The sequence below is a fragment of the Staurois parvus genome, unplaced genomic scaffold (assembly GCF_062004578.1).
Source record: "Staurois parvus isolate SC_StPar_1 unplaced genomic scaffold, SC_StPar_1.0 ptg001813l, whole genome shotgun sequence".
Lineage (NCBI taxonomy): Eukaryota > Metazoa > Chordata > Amphibia > Anura > Ranidae > Staurois > Staurois parvus.
Window position 1 is genome coordinate 40001 of NW_028319609.1, and position 19070 is coordinate 59070.

At 44.3% G+C, this 19070-nt stretch overlaps 1 protein-coding gene across 1 annotated transcript in view; it reads left to right on the forward strand.

The window, feature by feature from the left end:
- Positions 1–859, forward strand: part of LOC149434164 (mas-related G protein-coupled receptor member H-like) — a 936-nt gene extending 77 nt beyond the window's left edge. Inside the window, exon 1 of the mRNA XM_089664025.1 lies at positions 1–859. This exon is cut by the window's left edge and continues 77 nt beyond it. Within this exon, the coding sequence (XP_089520151.1) occupies positions 1–859 (859 nt within the window).
- The last annotated feature ends 18211 nt before the right edge of the window (positions 860–19070 follow it).

The following is a 19070-nucleotide window of genomic DNA, read 5'->3' on the forward strand; positions in this document are numbered from 1 at the left end:
GATGACGATCGTATGCGCAGTTTTTCTGGTCTTTTCCGTTGCCGGCTTGGTGGGAAACCTTATTGTGTTTTGGTACCTTGCCTTCAAGATCCAGAGGAACAAATATACAGTTTACATTATGAATCTGTCCGTGGCTGACGCCCTCTTGGAAACAGTTGCTATCATGGCTTTGATAGTCAATATAAATTTATACACGGGTCCAAATCCTAATTTTAATGGGAAAACATCTTTGGTTTTGTCCTTCACTATATTGTATTACGCCATGATCTATATCGGAATGTATCTCCTCACGGCCATCAGTATGGAAAGGTGTATTTCGGCTCTGTTCCCCATTTGGAATACTGTTCGCCGCCCTCGAAACTTGTCCACCATTATGTGCTGCTTTGCGTGGGCCCTCGGCGGTCTGGAAAGTCTTCTTGATAACTTTGTTTGCGGACCTGATCCTCCGATTAATAGGACATTAAAGTGTTCGGCTATTGGGGTGATGGATTTTACTTTGGCCGTTGGGATCTGCCTACCGCTCATGGTCATTTCCACCTTCATCCTGCTCATTAAAATAAAGAAGACCTTCCGGCAACGGTACCCACCGAAACTCTACATCATCATCATTGTGGCTGCTATTATGTTCACGTTATCTGTTCTGCCATTAAATACTATACGTCTTTTATCATTCTGCAGGCTGGTGGCACCGAATTTACTCCCAGTCAAAATAGTTACTCCTAGCGAATACTGGATGATAGTTAACAGTGCAATTAATCCCTACATTTACTTCCTTGTCGGGAGAAAATGGAACCAGAGGACTTGCTGCTCCATAAGAGACACTCTACATAGAGCCTTCACTGTAGACATTGATGATTGATCCAAAGAAACAGCAGAACAAGTAATGCCGAGTTTGTCATTCTAACCTGTAAACCAGAGGACACGTTTCTCTATGAAGGATACCCTTCATAGAGCCTTCACTTTAGACAAAAAAAACCCCTACACTATCCAAACCTAACCGTAACCCAGAACAAACACTCATCTCCAATCCCTCAACCAATCAGAACCTAACAGTCACCCAGCCAACCCTAACAAAAACCCAAACCTAACCCTTAGTTCTAATCCCTCACTTCAGCTTAACCCTACCCAACCTTAATTATTAGTCCTATTCCTGAACCCAGCTCTAACTATAACCTAAACCTAATTCTCACCCAATCCTAACCACGCCCTAAGCATAACTCAACCGTACCCCTTAGCCAAAATTCCTCACCTAGTTCTAACCCAACCCTATCCTTACGTTATCTTAACACATACCCAGAACAAGCACCGAGCTCCACACCGAGCTCCAGTCTCTCCCCTAATCATCACCCAACAATAACCCAACCAACCCCAGCACAAAACCTAATCCTTACCCATGATCCTTCAACCAATCATGTTTTACCAAGCCCTAATTCTTAAACCAACCGTAAACATCTTCCCATACCTAAATTTAACCCTTAGCCGTAATTTCTCACCCAATCCTAACCCAGCCCTAAGCATAACTCAACCGTAACCCTCAGCCAAAATGCCTCACCTGTTTCTAACCCAACCCTATCCTTACGTTATCTTAACACATACCCAGAACAAGCACCGAGCTCCACACCGAGCTCCAGTCTCTCCCCTAATCATCACCCAACAATAACCCAACCAACCCCAGCACAAAACCTAATCCTTACCCATGATCCTTCAACCAATCATGTTTTACCAAGCCCTAATTCTTAAACCAACCGTAAACATCTTCCCATACCTAAATTTAACCCTTAGCCGTAATTTCTCACCCAATCCTAACCCAGCCCTAAGCATAACTCAACCGTAACCCTCAGCCAAAATTCTTCACCTAGTTCTAACCCAACCCTATCCTTACGTTACCTTAACAAATACCCAGAACATGCACCGAGCTCCGGTCTCTCCCCTAATCATCACCCAACAATAACCCAACCAACCCCAGCACAAAACCTAATCCTTACCCATGATCCTTCAACCAATCATGTTTTACCAAGCCCTAATTCTTAAACCAACCATAAACATCTTCCCATACCTAAATTTAACCCTTAGCCCTAATTTCTCACCCAATCCTAACCCAGCCCTAAGCATAACTCAACCGTAACCCTCATCCAAAATGCCTCACCTAGTCCTAACCCAACCCTATCCTTACGTTATCTTAACACATACCCAGAACAAGCACCGAGCTCCACACCGAGCTCCAGTCTCTCCCCTAATCATCACCCAACAATAATCCAACCAACCCTAGCATAAAACCTAATCCTTACCCATGATCCCTCAACCAATCATATGTTTTACCAAGCCCTAATTCTTAAACCTATCGTAAACATCTTCCCAAACCTAAATTTAACCCTTAGCCGTAATTTCTTACCAGCCCCAACTAAAACCCAACCTTAACGATTAGCCTTGAGGCCTCACCCAACTTTAACGAAAGCCCATCTTTACTTAACCATAACCTCATGACCTTATAGCTCACCCAGGGGCAGATTGAGAACTCATGGGGCCCCCGGGCAATAGGGCATCATGGGGCCCCTATGTCCTTGCCCAAGCTCAAAAAAGCCTATGAAAAAGGCACCATGGGCATCTCATGGGGCCCCCTACTGACCCCGGGCCCTCGGGCAGTGCCCGAGTTTCAAAATGGTCAGTCCGTCTCTGAGCTCACCCAATTCTACCCAAAGCATAATCCTACTAATATCCTAAAATACTAAAATCCTCCTTCATAATCCAAGCTTAACCACTAGTCCTCATCCATAACCTAACCAAAACTCAGATCTAACCATTACCCCTCTCCTAATCCTACCTCAACACTATTAACCCAACCGTAACCGCTACCCCTAATTGACCGGGGGGGGGGGCTCATAAAGATAACTGAGGGAGCATTCAGATAAGGTTTTTCTTGATTATCTCAGCTTTAGTGATTTGCTCTTAGGACACTTATACTTTAAGCAGCACCCAGTAGTGTATTTAGGTTTTGTGCTGCCCTAGGCAACACAAAAATTGGCACCGCCCCCCCCCCCACACAAAGAAAAAGCCTGATATTGACCAAGACCACCCCTGCCCTCCACCCGAGCCTTCCACTACCACTGCCCTCCATACTCCAGCCACCATCCCCCATGGCAAGAGAGAAAGACACTCACCTTCACAGTTCGGACATCCCCAGGAACGAGACCCGGGCTGTGCATACACCGTCATGAAACCCACAGCATCTCTTGGAACCCACCAGGTCCCCATGCCACGTGTGTCCCTTCTTCCATTCCTTCTTCCAAGGGGCAGTGCTGCCCCCCCGAAAAATGCCACCCTAGGCAAATGCCTTGTTTGTCTTGTGGTAAATACACCCCTGGGAGCACCTATAGAGCTGCCACTAAGCACCAATGAAAGGGGAAGTGGGGGGTTAGATATTACCGCCACTGACTACCAAATAAAGGGGAAGTGGCGGTTAATTATCACTGACACTCAACACCAATGAAAGGGGAGGGGGGTTAATTATCTCTTTCACTGACCACTATGGAATGGAGTCAGGTGATGCGGGGAGAGTAAATTATTACTGATACTGACCACCAATGAAATGGAGAGTGGGGGTTAATTTTCACTGCCACTGATCACCAATGAAAAAAAAGTGGAATTCAATATTCCTGCTACTGACCACCAATAAAAGAGGGGGGGTTTAGTTATTACTGCTACTGACCACCAATAAAAGAGGGGGGGGGTTTAGTTATTAATGCCACTGACCACCAATAAAAGAGGGGGGGGGGGGTTTAGAGATTACTGCTACTGATCAATAATAAAAAAGGGGGGTTTAATTATTACTGCCACTGATCACCAATAAAACAGGAGGGTTTAGTTATTACTGCTACTGACCACCAATAAAAGAGGGGGGTTTAGTTATTACTGCCACTGACCACCAATAAAAGAGGGGGGGTTTAGTATTACTGCCACTGACCACCAATAAAAGAGGGGGGGTTTATTTATTACTGCCACTGACCACCAATAAAAAAGGGGGGTTTAGTTATTACTGCCACTGACCGCCAATAAAAGAGGGGGGGTTTAGTTATTACTACCACTGACCACCAATAAAAGAGGGGGGGTTAGTGATTACTGCCACTGAGCACCAATAAAAAGGGGGGTTTAGGTATTACTGCCACTGACCACCAATGAAATTGGAGGTTAATAACACTGCCACTAGGTGGGTCTTTTATATTTTAAATTTAAATCAAGGAATGCGCTAAAACCACAAACTATTCCTAATTTAGTGTAGAAACATTAGTGCAAAAGATATATATATCTATTATCAATTAATATCAAAAAATATCAAAATTATGTGCAAAACATAAGTAATTTAAATAATTAAATTTGTGAATATAAAAAAAACAAAAATGTCCAATTCTGAATTTCTTCAAATGTCCAAATAAATCCTTTCCAAATTCAGGTGCTCTCAAAGAAATTGTGCCAAAATCCACCACCAAAAGTAAAGTTGGGTAACTCACCAGAGCTCCATGCTGATCAATCTCTAGATCAGCAAAAAACGCTTTTTGCTCTGGGAGCAGATGCAATGAATCAACTTCTCAGGTGTGATGATCAATAGCTACACATTCATCCATAAGGTAGGTATCCACCACTCAATATAATGGTTCCAGGAGCATTATATCACTCTCTCTTTTTATATCTCTCCACCGAGGTCATGTTTGGGAATGAAAGAGAAAAATCATGGTGCAGCCAGTTTTTTTATAAAAGTATCCAACAATTTAATAAAGATTTACACTCACAAAAAGGGTGTCTTCACCGACACCAGTATAACAGCATAAAACAGCAAATGGTATAACAGTCTCCTGTTCCCCGTACACTCACTACAGCGCTCGTGACTTAATTTTCTCCACAAACGTCAGCATCCAGTAAGCCCTACTAGTTTCGTCATGAATGACGTCTTCAAGGGACGTCTTCAAGACCGCCCCTTGAAGACGTCATTCATGACGAAACTAGTAGGGCTTACTGGATGCTGACGTTTGTGGAGAAAATTAAGTCACGAGCGCTGTAGTGAGTGTACGGGGAACAGGAGACTGTTATACCATTTGCTGTTTTATGCTGTTATACTGGTGTCGGTGAAGACACCCTTTTTGTGAGTGTAAATCTTTATTAAATTGTTGGATACTTTTATAAAAAAACTGGCTGCACCATGATTTTTCTCTTTCATTCCCAAACATGACCTCGGTGGAGAGATATAAAAAGAGAGAGTGATATAATGCTCCTGGAACCATTATATTGAGTGGTGGATACCTACCTTATGGATGAATGTGTAGCTATTGATCATCACACCTGAGAAGTTGATTCATTGCATCTGCTCCCAGAGCAAAAAGCGTTTTTTGCTGATCTAGAGATTGATCAGCATGGAGCTCTGGTGAGTTACCCAACTTTACTTTTGGTGGTGGATTTTGGCACAATTTCTTTGAGAGCACCTGAATTTGGAAAGGATTTATTTGGACATTTGAAGAAATTCAGAATTGGACATTTTTGTTTTTTTTTATATTCACAAATTTAATTATTTAAATTACTTATGTTTTGCACATAATTTTGATATTTTTTGATATTAATTGATAATAGATATATATATCTTTTGCACTAATGTTTCTACACTAAATTAGGAATAGTTTGTGGTTTTAGCGCATTCCTTGATTTAAGTTATAGCACTAAGAAATTTATTTGGTTTCTTTGAGGTGGAATTGCTGCTTTAAAGTATTAAGGGTGTGGCGCTTTTATTACACTTGTGATATTGTTGGGTCTTTTATATTGCTGCCATTGACCACCAATGCTGTGGTTTATTACTTATACCAATGTTGATGGTTACTATTACTACCACCGACACAAATGTTGGAGGTTACTATAACTGCCACTGACACCAATGAAAGGGTGGGTTAATTATGACTGCCACTGACAACCAATGAAAAAAAGGGGACACGTTATTAATGCCACATGCCACCAATGTAAGGGGGGGGGGGTAGTTATTACTTCCACTGACTACCAACGAAAGGGGGTTATTATTACTGCCACTAACCACCAATGAAAGTGGAGGTTAATAACACTGCCACTGACCACTATTGAAAGGCGGGTCTTTAATATCTCCACCTCTGCCCACTAATGCTGTGGTTTATTAATGCTCCCACTTACACCAATATTGGGGGTTACTATAACTGTCATTGACACCAATGTTAGGGGTTACTATAACTGCCAGTGACACCAATATTGGGGGTTACTATAACTGTCATTGACACCAATGTTAGGGGTTACTATAACTGCCAGTGACACCAATGTTGGGGTTACTATAACTGTCATTGACACCAATGTTAGGGGTTACTATAACTGCCAGTGACACCAATGTTGGGGGTTACTATTACTGCCACTGACACTACTGTTGGGGGTTAATATTACTGCCAGTGACTCCAATGTTGGGGGTCACTTTTACTGCCACTGACACCAATGTTGGGTGCTACTATTACTGCCACTGACGCCAACATTGAGAGTTACTACTACTTCCAGTGACACTAGTGATGGGTCTTGTGTTCATTGTGCCCTCAGGTCCTATTTTGTCCAAATTATAGCAACCCAAAGGGAAAAATTGTCATACTACAAACCAGAGACATCCACTTTATTGACCAGGCCACACCCAGCTGGTGGTCATTTTTTTCTCCTTCCCTTCAAGATGATCCTCCTAAGTATTTCCAAATGTTGGCCCCTATGTTACTGTCAGGTTCCGAGGTGCTGAATAAGGATTATCCCAAGCAAAGAACTCATCCACAGCTTACTCTGTTACTTTGTAAATATTTTGTATTATCAGTTTCACCACATATGTTCCTTATTTTCCATAGAATACCTCTATAGTTCTGCATTTGGAACATAACACCATTTACCTCTAATGGGCCTAAATAAAAGCACATTCACACAGTCCCAAGGTCTTACTGCACCAAGTTGCAGGCACTGTGGTGTAAACAAAACCTCATGGCCACTAACTGCTTCATATTTCTAAAGTTACAGCTTATTGGAGGAAGAGTAAGTGTGAAGAAGAGTACCCACGGGTTACACAGTCAGGTTGAAAAAAGACACATGTCCATCTTGGTCAACCAAGAGAACTCAACAAAGTAGCACTTAATTTGTGGTTCCATCTTGTAAACCCCTGGAAGATGCCAGAAGTTGCCCCAGACACCTCCTGACTGAACTACAAGTACCTCCGTAGAGGGTTTGGTCTTCGTTTATGTCGGGATTCCATGGAAAAAAAGTAGATGACCATTGGAGGTTCAGGTGGTAACTCATTTCATGACCCTGCAACCAACATGGCCATGTGGGCGGCTGGTGATGGACCAAGCTGGATCCAATTGTTTTCTATGTTGTCTCTCCATAGGAACTATGTTGTCTCTCCATTGGAGCTGTGTTGTCTCTCCACCGGAACTGTGTTGTCTCTCCACTGGAACTGTGTTGTCTCTCCACCGGAACTGTGTTGTCTCTCCACTGGAACTGTGTTGTCTCTTCATCGGAACTGTGTTGTCCCTCCATCGGAACTGTGTTGTCTCTCCACCGGAACTGTGTTGTCCCTCCATCGGAACTGTGTTGTCTCTCCACTGGAACTGTGTTGTCCCTCCATCGGAACTGTGTTGTCTCTCCATCGGAACTGTGTTGTCCCTCCATCGGAACTGTGTTGTCTTTCCATCGGAACTGTGTTGTCCCTCCATCGGAACTGTGTTGTCCCTCCATCGGAACTGTGTTGTCTTTCCATCGGAACTGTGTTGTCCCTCCATCGGAACTCTGTTGTCTTTCCATCGGAACTGTGTTGTCCCTCCATCGGAACTCTGTTGTCTTTCCATCGGAACTGTGTTGTCCCTCCATCGGAACTCTGTTGTCTCTCCATCGGAACTGTGTTGTCCCTCCATCGGAACGGTGTTGTCCCTCCATCGGAACTCTGTTGTCTCTCCATCGGAACTGTGTTGTCTCTCCATTGGAACCGTGTTGTCTCTCCATCGGAACTCTGTTGTCTTTCCATCGGAACTGTGTTGTCTCTCCATCGGAACTGTGTTGTCTTTCCATCGGAACTGTGTTGTCCCTCCATCGGAACTCTGTTGTCTCTCCATCGGAACTGTGTTGTCTCTCCATCGGAACCGTGTTGTCTCTCCATCGAAACTGTGTTGTCCCTCCATCGGAACTGTGTTGTCCCTCCATCGGAACTCTGTTGTCCCTCCAGCGGAACTCTGTTGTCCCTCCATCGGAATTGTGTTGTCTCTCCATCGGAACTGTGTTGTCCCTCCATCGGAATTGTGTTGTCTCTCCATCGGAACTGTGTTGTCTCTCCATCGGAACTGTGTTGTCTCTCCATTGGAACCGTGTTGTCTCTCCATTGGAACTGTGTTGTCTCTCCATTGGAACTGTGTTGTCTCTCCATTGGAACAGTGTTGTCTCTCCATTGGAACTGTGTTGTCTCTCCATCGGAACCGTGTTGTCTCTCCATTGGAACCGTGTTGTCTCTCCATCGGAACTGTGTTGTCTCTCCATTGGAATCGTGTTGTCTCTCCATTGGAACTGTGTTGTCTCTCCATTGGAACTGTGTTGTCTCTCCATTGGAACTGTGTTGTCTCTCCATCGGAACTGTGTTGTCTCTCCATTGGAACTGTGTTGTCTCCCCATTGGAACAGTGTTGTCTCTCCATTGGAACTGTGTTGTCTCCCCATTGGAACTGTGTTGTCTCTCCATTGGAACTGTGTTGTCTCTCCATTGGAACTCTCGCAAATCCATCCAGATGATTGAACAGCTGTACAGCCCAACCCTCGCAGTGCACAGCTTGCTAGGCTTCATTTCTGAATGAACACAGATACTGGAACCAATCCCCCCTGTGGCTCCCCCTGCAGCAGCTGAAAGCTGGCAGGAAGGAGAGGAAGATAAGCTGGATGCACTGCAGGGGGAGCCACAGGGGGGATCAGTTTCAGTGATAAGGCAGTACAGTGGGCCCTCCTGCTTGTCAGGTGCCCCAGCCCCCCTGTTGAACTAATGGGGCCTGGCCCCCCTACAGGTGGACTAGCTGTACTACCTTTTCAGCGGCTCTGTCTGTCTGTGACTACCATGGTAAATATCAGGAGACATCAGACCCCAAGACAATCCCAGTTATGCTCCGGTACAGCAGGAAGACAAACAATTATAGGAAAAGGATACATTGCACATCAATGTTGATATTAAAGGTCTTTACCTTTTTTATAGCTGTGATAACTTGACCCTAGAAATATGTCTATAGCCGCCCCATGACAACCCATGACAACCTATGACAACCTATGACAACCTATGACTTTGGAAGCTCCGTCCATCCTCCATGTACTCCACCACATTGTCCTCCACCCGACACCAGACCTTCCTTTCCATGGAATTGGACGCCCATCACGTTAGTAAGGATCACATGACTTGTGAAGTATTTGTGTAAATCAATATTTTTACCTCTAACTCTTTTCAAGTTATATATTTTATAATAGTAATTTATTGTCTTGTATATTTTATAACAATATTTTATAATAAAACTGATCATAGTAAAATAAATTGCTCTTCCTTTAGCTCTTTCTTTGTGTAGGAAAATCATTGCACCAAAGATTACCGCTGGCCCTATGATTAGACTGCCAACAATGCAGCATAAGGAATAAGACTCCCCCAGTTTTAGCACAAGGAATGAGACTCCATATGATGATGAGAGGCGACAGAGGAACAACGTTTATAAACTATGCCACTTCGCATCTCTCTATCTACCCCCGGAACAATGTTTATAAACAATGTTACTTTGTATCTCTCCATCTCCCGTCTGATCGATGTTTATAAACAATGTTACTTTGTATCTCTCCATCTCCAGTCTGATCGATGTTTATAAACAATGTTACTTTGTATCTCTCTATCTCCCGTCTGATCGATGTTTATAAACAATGTTACTTTGTATCTCCATCTCCCGTCTGATCGATGTTTATAAACAATGTTACTTTGTATCTCTCCATCTCCCGTCTGATCGATGTTTATAAACAATGTTACTTTGTATCTCTCTATCTCCCGTCTGATCGATGTTTATAAACAATGTTACTTTGTATCTCTATCTCCCGTCTGATCGATGTTTATAAACAATGTTACTTTGTATCTCCCGTCTGATCGATGTTTATAAACATTTTTACTTTGTATCTCTCTATCTCACGGCTAATGTTTATAAACAATGTTACTTTGTATCTCTCTATGTCCCATCTGATCGATGTTTATAAACAATGTTACTTTGTATCTCTCTATCTCCCATCTGATCGATGTTTATAAACAATGTCACTTTGTATCTCTCTATCTCCCTTCTGATCAATGTTTATAAACAATGTTACTCTGTATCTCTCTATCTCCCGTCTGATCGATGTTTATAAACAATGTTACTTTGTATCTCTATCTCCCGTCTGATCGATGTTTATAAACAATGTTACTTTGTATCTATCTCCCGTCTGATCGATGTTTATAAACAATGTTACTTTGTATCTCTCCATCTCCCGTCTGATCGATGTTTCTAAACAATGTTACTTTGTATCTTTATCTCCCGTCTGATCGATGTTTATAAACAATGTTACTTTGTATCTCTATCTCCCATCTGATCGATGTTTATAAACAATGTTACTTTGTATCTATCTCCCGTCTGATCGATGTTTATAAACAATGTTACTTTGTATCTCTCTATCTCCCGTCTGATCGATGTTTATATACAATGTTACTTTGTATATCTCTATCTCCCGTCTGATCGATGTTTATAAACAATGTTACTTTGTATCTCTATCTCCCGTCTGATCGATGTTTCTAAACAATGTTACTTTGTATCTTTATCTCCCGTCTGATCGATGTTTATAAACAATGTTACTTTGTATCTCTCTATCTCCCATCTGATCGATGTTTATAAACAATGTTACTTTGTATCTCTCTATCTCCCGTCTGATCGATGTTTATAAACAATGTTACTTTGTATCTCTCTATCTCCCATCTGATCGATGTTTATAAACAATGTCACTTTGTATTTCTCTATCTCCCTTCTGATCGATGTTTATAAACAATGTTACTATGTATCTCTCTATCTCCCGTCTGATCGATGTTTATAAACAATGTTACTATGTATCTCTCTATCTCCCGTCTGATCGATGTTTATAAACAATGTTACTTTGTATCTCTCCATCTCCCGTCTGATCGATGTTTATAAACAATGTTACTTTGTATCTCTCTATCTCCCGTCTGATCGATGTTTATAAACAATGTTACTTTGTATCTCTCTATCTCCCGTCTGATCGATGTTTATAAACAATGTTTCTTTGTATCTCTCCATCTCCCGTCTGATCAATGTTTATAAACAATGTTTCTTTGTATCTCTCTATCTCCCATCTGATCGATGTTTATAAACTCCCGTCTGCAGGGCTGCTGTTAGAAATCATGGGGCCCTGTGCAGCCTATCTGATGGGGCCCCCAAACCCCGCCCCTGACCCCAAACCCTGAGGGGGGAAAGAGGTGGGGGAAGGAGATGAAAAAGGGGGAGGTGAGAGAGGGTGAGAGGAAGAGATGAGAGTAAGAAGGGAGGAGGGGGAAAGGGGGTGTGAGAGAGGGAGGAGGTGAGAGAAAGAGGGGGATAGTGAGAGAGAGAGAGTGGTGGAAGAGGGGGGAGGTGAAAGAGAGAGAGAGGGGGTAAGAGAGGGAGGGGTTGAGGTGTGAAAGGGGGGTGAGCGTAGGGGGGTGAGAGAAAGGGGGTGTGAGAGAGAGGGAGGGAGAGAGAGAGGGGGGCGAGAGAGGAAGAGAGAGAGAGAGAGAGAGAGGGAGGGAGGGTGGATGAGAGAGAGGGTGAGAGAGGTAGAGAGAGAGGGGGTGAAAGAGGGGGGTTGAGGTGATAAAGAGGGGGTGAGCGAGAGGGTGGTAAGAGAAAGAGGGAGGGTGAAAGAGAGAGGGGGTGATAGAGGGAAGTGAGGGAGAGGGAGGGTGAGAGGGGGATGGGGGAGAGAAAGAGAGAGAGAAAGAAAGAGAGGGGGTTAAAGAGGGTGTGAGAGAGGGAGGAAGGGTGAGGGGGTGAGAGAGAGGGAGAGAGAGAGTGAGGGGGAGGGAGATAGAGAGAGGGAGGGAGGGGAAGAGAGAGTGGGGGGAGGGAGAGAGGGAGAGAGAGGGAGGGGAGGGAGAGAGAGAGGGGGAGGAGGGGAGGGGAGGGAGAGAGAGGGAGGGGAGGGAGAGAGAGAGGGGGAGGAGGGAGAGAGGGAGGGAAAGAGAGATAGAGAGAGGGAGGGAGAGAGAGACACAGAGAGAGAGGGAGACAGAGGGAGGGAGACTAGTTTTGTAACACGCCAACAGATGTCAGCACAAGACTACACACACAGTCACAGGGAGCACCGACCTTCATAAGTCAGTATGCCAAAAGACATCGTCTTGTGTACATCGGAAGCTGTGCCACTGGTGCTATTCTGACCACGTGCGTTGCCACGTCTGCTATTTCATCATGGACAGCAAGTTAGAACAAAGAGGAAACGTGAAATTCTGCGTTAAACTGGGCAAATCAGCCACAGAGACATCTGACACGATTCGGCAAGTTTACGGCGATGCCGCAATGAGTCATTGGAGATGTTTTGAGCGACACGCACACTTCAACAGTGGAAGAACATCTTTGGAAGACAACGAGAGATCAGGAAGACCTTCAACATGCCCAACTCCTCAAAATACTCTCTTCCCAAAGATGAAGATCCAACTCAAAGGATTGGAGGGCCAAATCGCAATGATTAGATGACTGGGTCATAGTATCTCCAAAACTGCAGGTCTTTTGGGATGTTTCCGGTCTGCAGTGGTCAGGACTGACCAAAAGTGGTCCAAGGAAGGAAAACCGGACAGCTGGTGACAAGGTCGTGGGTGGCCATGGCTAACTGATGCAGTGGGCGGCCATGGCTAACTGATGCAGTGGGCGGCCATGGCTAAATGATGCAGTGGGCGGCCATGGCTAAATGATGCAGTGGGCGTCCATGACTAACTGATGCAGTGGGCGGCCATGGCTAACTGATGCAGTGGGCGGCCATGGCTAACTGATGCAGTGGGCGGCCATAGCTAACTGATGCAGTGGGCGTCCATGACTAACTGATGCAGTGGGCGGCCATGGCTAACTGATGCAGTGGGCGGCCATGGCTAACTGATGCAGTGGGCGGCCATGGCTAACTGATGCAGTGGGCGGCCATGGCTAACTGATGCAGTGGGCGGCCATGGCTAACTGATGCAGTGGGCGGCCATAACTAACTGATGCAGTGGGATGCCATGGCTAACTGATGCAGTGGGCGGCCATAGCTAACTGATGCAGTGGGATGCCATGGCTAAGTGATGCAGTGGGAGGCCATGGCTAACTCATGCAGTGGGCGGCCATAACTAACTGATGCAGTGGGCGGCCATAGCTAACTGATGCAGTGGGATGCCATGGCTAACTCATGCAGTGGGCGGCCATGGCTAACTGATGCAGTGGGAGGCCATGGCTAACTGATGCAGTGGGCGGCCATGGCTAACTGATGCACGAGGGGAATGAAGGCTCAAATAGAAGAGCTACTGGCACTCAAATGGCTGAAAAAGTTAATGCCGGTACAGGGGTGGATTGACAACTCATGGGGCCCCCGGGCAATAGGGGATCATGGGGCCCCTGTGTCCTTGCCCAAACTCAAAAAAGCCTATGAAAAAGGTACCAGGGGCATCTCATGGGGCCCCCTACTGACCCCGGGCCCTCGGGCAGTGCCCGAGTTTCCAAATGGTCAGTCCGCCCCTGTGCCGGTACCAATAGATAGGTATCAGAATACGCAGAGCATCGCAGTTTGTTGTGTATGGGGTTGTGTAGCTGCAGATCGGTCAGGGTGCCCATGCTGACCCATGTCCACAGCCAAAAGCAACTACAATGGGCATGTGAGCATCAGAACAAGACCACAGAGCAATGGAAGAAGGTGGCCTGGGTCTGATGAATTTAAGAATAGTTTGAGGAACACAACAACACGTTCAAGGTGTTGACTTGGCCTCCAGATTCTCCAGATTTCAATCCAATCGAGCAACTGTGGGATGTGCTGGGAAAAGGCCAACCCTTAGATATTCCACAATTCCTAGACTTAAATGATCTGCTACTGTCGTCTTGGTGCCAGATACCACAGCATACCTTCAGAGGTCTGGTGGAGTCCATGCCTGGACGGGTCATGGTGGGTGGTCATAATGTCACGGCTGATTGGTGTACGTTTATGTCTACATATCCAGTTCCCTCTCTGGCCTCCCATGGCCAGGATCCCAATGACAGGTGATTCACGTACAGACGTCAGCCAGAGGCAGACCTTGCCACCACGAGGTGAAGGACCAAACCTTCTGAAGAAACAGGAACCGCCCAACCCTGACGGCAGTCGTTAATAATAGAAGGTAGGTGCACAATAGGTTACTATCAGGGAAAACAAACATTCTTAATGGATATATATATATCGTTGTGCTAAAATAAATAAATAAAAGTCGGTCTTCACACCTGGCTGAGTCAATGGCTCCGATATCAAGAGTCATAAAATGAGTATTTGTGTACGGCAGGTAGTAACAATGTGCAGAAAGAGGCATCTCCGCAATGACTGTGCCCAGCTGATCTCTGCCAGAATTCATATCCAGCCTCTAAGGACAAGGACCGGACAGGGGAGGACTGATCATTTGGAAACTCGGGCACCGCCCGAGGGCCCGGGGTCAGTAGGGGGCCCCATGAGATGCCCCTGGTACCTTTTTCATAGGCTTTTTTGAGTTTGGGAAAGGACACAGGGGCCCCATGATCCCCTATTGCCCGGGGGCAATTGTCAGTCCGCCCCTGGGCCCAGATTAAAAGTCCCCCCCGAAATGTCCGGCCTTGGTACAAACACACAAGGGGACACACAGGGGGTACAATGGCAATTAAAGGGTTAACTCCCCCCATCTGTGGCTTTTTAAATTTCAATGAGTGTCAGTGTATAAATAGTCGGTGAGTTTCTTCGCTCTCAGGTGGAGGCACTGAGCAGGCTAGAGACTGAGCCATGGGGAGCAGAAAAGAACTGTCAAAAGACCTGCGTAACAAGGTAATGGGACTTTGTAATGATGGAAAAGGATATAAAAAGATATCCAAACCCTTACATATACCAGTCAGTGCTGTTCAATCACATGATAAGAAGTGGAAAATTCAGGGATCGTTTGAAACCAAGCCAAGGTCAGGTAGAGCAAGAAAGATGGCAGCAGCAACTGCCAGAAGAATTGTTCGGGATACAAAGAAAAAAAACCCACAGGGAACCTCAAGAGAAATACAGGCTGCTCTGGAAAAAGAAGGTGTGTTTGTTTCAAGGAGAACAATACGACGATACCTGAACAAAAAGTAGCTGCATGGTTGAGTTGCCAGAATGAAGCCTTTACTGCGCCAATGCCACAAAAACGCCCGGTTACAATGTGCCTGACCACACCTTGACACGCCTCACCGGCATTTTTTTGGTGGTATTTATTCACCGCTGGGATTTTTATTTTTTTGCAATATAAATGAGGTCCCGATCATGTGATCACTTATTGGCCAATCAGTGATCAAGAGTAGTAAGCAAGATGTCACTTCTGACATCATTGCTTACTACGTGTGAAATCTGTGAATGATCACAGAGGTCACATGGTACAGGGCCATTCACAACAGCCTTGTACTATGTGACAAGCTGTGACCAATCACAGCTCACACAGTATTTCTTAATGATGCAAGAATGCAGCCAGAGAGGAGAAATGATTGCTTTTACAGCCTTTATGGGTGTAAAAGCAATCAGTGTAAAAAAAGAAAAAAAAAATCTTCATCACCCCCCACAAGTAGTACAGTGTCACCATGGTACTGGTATGTTAACAAAAATGATAATAATAATTAAAAAATATGAAAGTGTTACAAAAAAAATTGAACATTTTTAATTTTGGTGACACTGCACTGCTAGGGTGACAGTATGTTAAAAAAAAACCCATAAATATTACTAGAAAAAAATTAAATAAAAATGTAAACAAGAATTTCTGAAAAATTATAATTTTTGGCTATAAACTAATTTGGGGTTTTTATTTTTTTTTTACTAAAAATATAATTGAATACATTTTGGCCAAGATTTATGAAGAAAGATTATTTATTTGCAAAATTTAATAAGAAAAACACTTTTTTTTTCAAAATGTTTGGACTTTTTCATTTATATTACAAAAAAATAAAAATCCCACCAAAATAAAATGTTATCTGTCTCAAAAAAATGCTAAAAAATTCATATGGGTATATTCTTCAGATTTTTGTTAACAGATAAAAAAGTCATTTTAACGTAGATTTTTACATATATTTGTAAATGCATTCCAAAAATGTAGATTTGTTTTTTTAAAGACATACAGTATATTTGAAATGTATTTTTAAAAATACTTTTCATATATTTTGTAATAAAAACGCATTTCAACATACAGTGTATATATATATATATATATATATATATATTTTTTTTTTATTGAAATATATTTTGAATATATAATTGTGATAAAAAAATAACAGAAAAATGGGAGGTATGAATATTTATATGCACTAAGGGGTCTATGTATAAATTGACTACGAATGTGACAAGCATGGGTCAGAGCAAAGAAATCCCCATATTTTCAGTAAAACATGTAGTTCCTATATCATTAGCGCCATCTAGTGGCCATAATACATTTTTTTCCTGATTGAGGTATTTTATTAAAATAAAAACACCTTATGGCCACTAGATGGTGCTGATGACCTAGGAGCCACATGTATTACTGACAATACGGGGATTTTTCGTTCTGACTGTGTGGGTGTTTGTTATATTTGTACAGCAATCATTTTCTACACAGATCCCTACAACTTCTGTGTGTTATTGTTTTGGCACAGACAGCCTACAGTTGCCAATTTCTGCCCTCATTGGTTGATGAACCAATGAAGGCGGAAGCACAGCTGCCATCTTGGTAATTGATGGACCAATGAGGGCAGAAGCAAAGTTTCCATGTTGGTAATTGATGGACTAATGAGGGTGGAAGCACAGCTGCCATCTTGACAATTGATGGACCAATGAGGGCAGAAGCACAGCTGCCATCTTGGTCATTGATGGATCAACGAGGGCGGAAGCTCAGCTTCCATCTTGGCAATTGATGGACCAATGAGGGCAGAAGTACAGCTGCCATCTTGGTCATTGATGGACCAACGAGGGCAGAAGCACAGCTGGCATCTTGGTCATTGATGGATCAACGAGGGCGGAAGCTCAGCTTCCATCTTGGCAATTGATGGACCAATGAGGGCAGAAGTACAGCTGCCATCTTGGTCATTGATGGACCAACGAGGGCAGAAGCACAGCTGGCATCTTGGTCATTGATGGATCAACGAGGGCGGAAGCACAGCTGCCATCTTGGTAATTGATGGATCAATGAGGGCAGAAGCACAGCTGCCATCTTGGTCATTGATGGACCAATGAGGGCAGAAGCACAGCTGCCATCTTGGTCATTGATGGACCATCGAGGGCAGAAGCACAGCTGCCATCTTGGTAATTGATGGATCAATGAGGGCAGAAGCACAGCCGCTATCTTGGCAATTGATGGATCAACGAGGGCAGAAGCACAGCTGCCATCTTGGTCATTGATGGATCAACGAGGGTAGAAGCACAGCTGCCATGTTGGTAATTGATAGACCAACGATGGTGAAAGCACACCCACCATCTTGTTGACTGGCTGGCCTGGAACCGGGGAACCCACACTTTTTCCCCAGAGCCATGGAGCCTGGTGCCACAAGGTGTACACTTTTTTACATTTCATTTCTTATTTCTGATTGATCTCAAATGTGTCACACCGACAAATCCACCAATTGGGCAACAATGTGCACCTACGCGGAAATAATGGCTCCCTTATCATCCATGAACATTGGTGGCAAGTGACACGGCTGGTTTCACCACATATTGGGACTCAGGTCAACGTATCCATTCATCCCCGCTGGTGTATTTATTTTACTATACTCGTCCTTTAAGTACAGTATGTTATTTTCTTATAAAAACATATTTGGCAATTACACCTCATTATCAGATAATTAAATCAGAGTTGGGTGGTTCCTGTATTTTCAGTTCCTCCGTTTCTCTGAAGGGTTGGACATCCATCTATACAATTCTCTCTCCAGTTGCCGCCTTCCATAGGAATCTTCAGGATCGCAGAATATGTTTGTCATCTGCCATCAGGATCAACCCCCCCAAAAAATCCCCTCTCCAAGCTCTAATCCTGCCCCTCCGAACTCTCCTTCCTAGTACAAATCCTTACAATCATCCCTACTAGCACAAATCCTCCCTCCCAGATAGAATCCGTTCTCACCCCATACACCTCCTCCTAGCACACAGCCTTTACCCCTCAAATATCCCCTCTTAGTATAAATCCCCCCTCCCCAAATCCCCTCTCCAAGCTCTAATCCTCCCTCTCCAAATTTCCCTTCCTAGTACAAATCCCTACAATCATCCCTACCAGCACAAATCTTTTACCCCTCAAATATCCCCTCTGAGCATAAGTTCCCCACCCAAAAAAATCCCCTTTCCAAGCTCTAATCCTCCTCCTCCGAACTCCCCTTCCTAGTACAAATCCTTACAATCATCCCTACTAGCACAAATCCTCCCTCCCAGCTAGAATCCATTCTCACCCCATATCCCTTCTCCTAGCACAAATCCTCTACCCCTTAAATACCCCCTCTAAACATAAATTAACCCCCCCCCCCCCAATTCCCCTCTACAAACTCCAATCCCACCCCCCCCCTCCACCCCCCCCCCATACTTCCCTTCCTAGTACAAATCCTTACAATCATCCCTACTAGCACAAATCCTCCTTCCCAGCTAGAATCCATTCTCACCCCATATCCCTCCTCCTAGCACAATTCCTTTACCCCTTAAATACCCCTCTGAGCAAAAGTTCCCCCTCCCCCCCAATTCCCCTCTACAAGCTCTAATCCAAACCTGCAACCCCTCCCACCCCTCCCCAAACTTCCCTTCTTACTACAAATCCCTACAATCATCCCTACA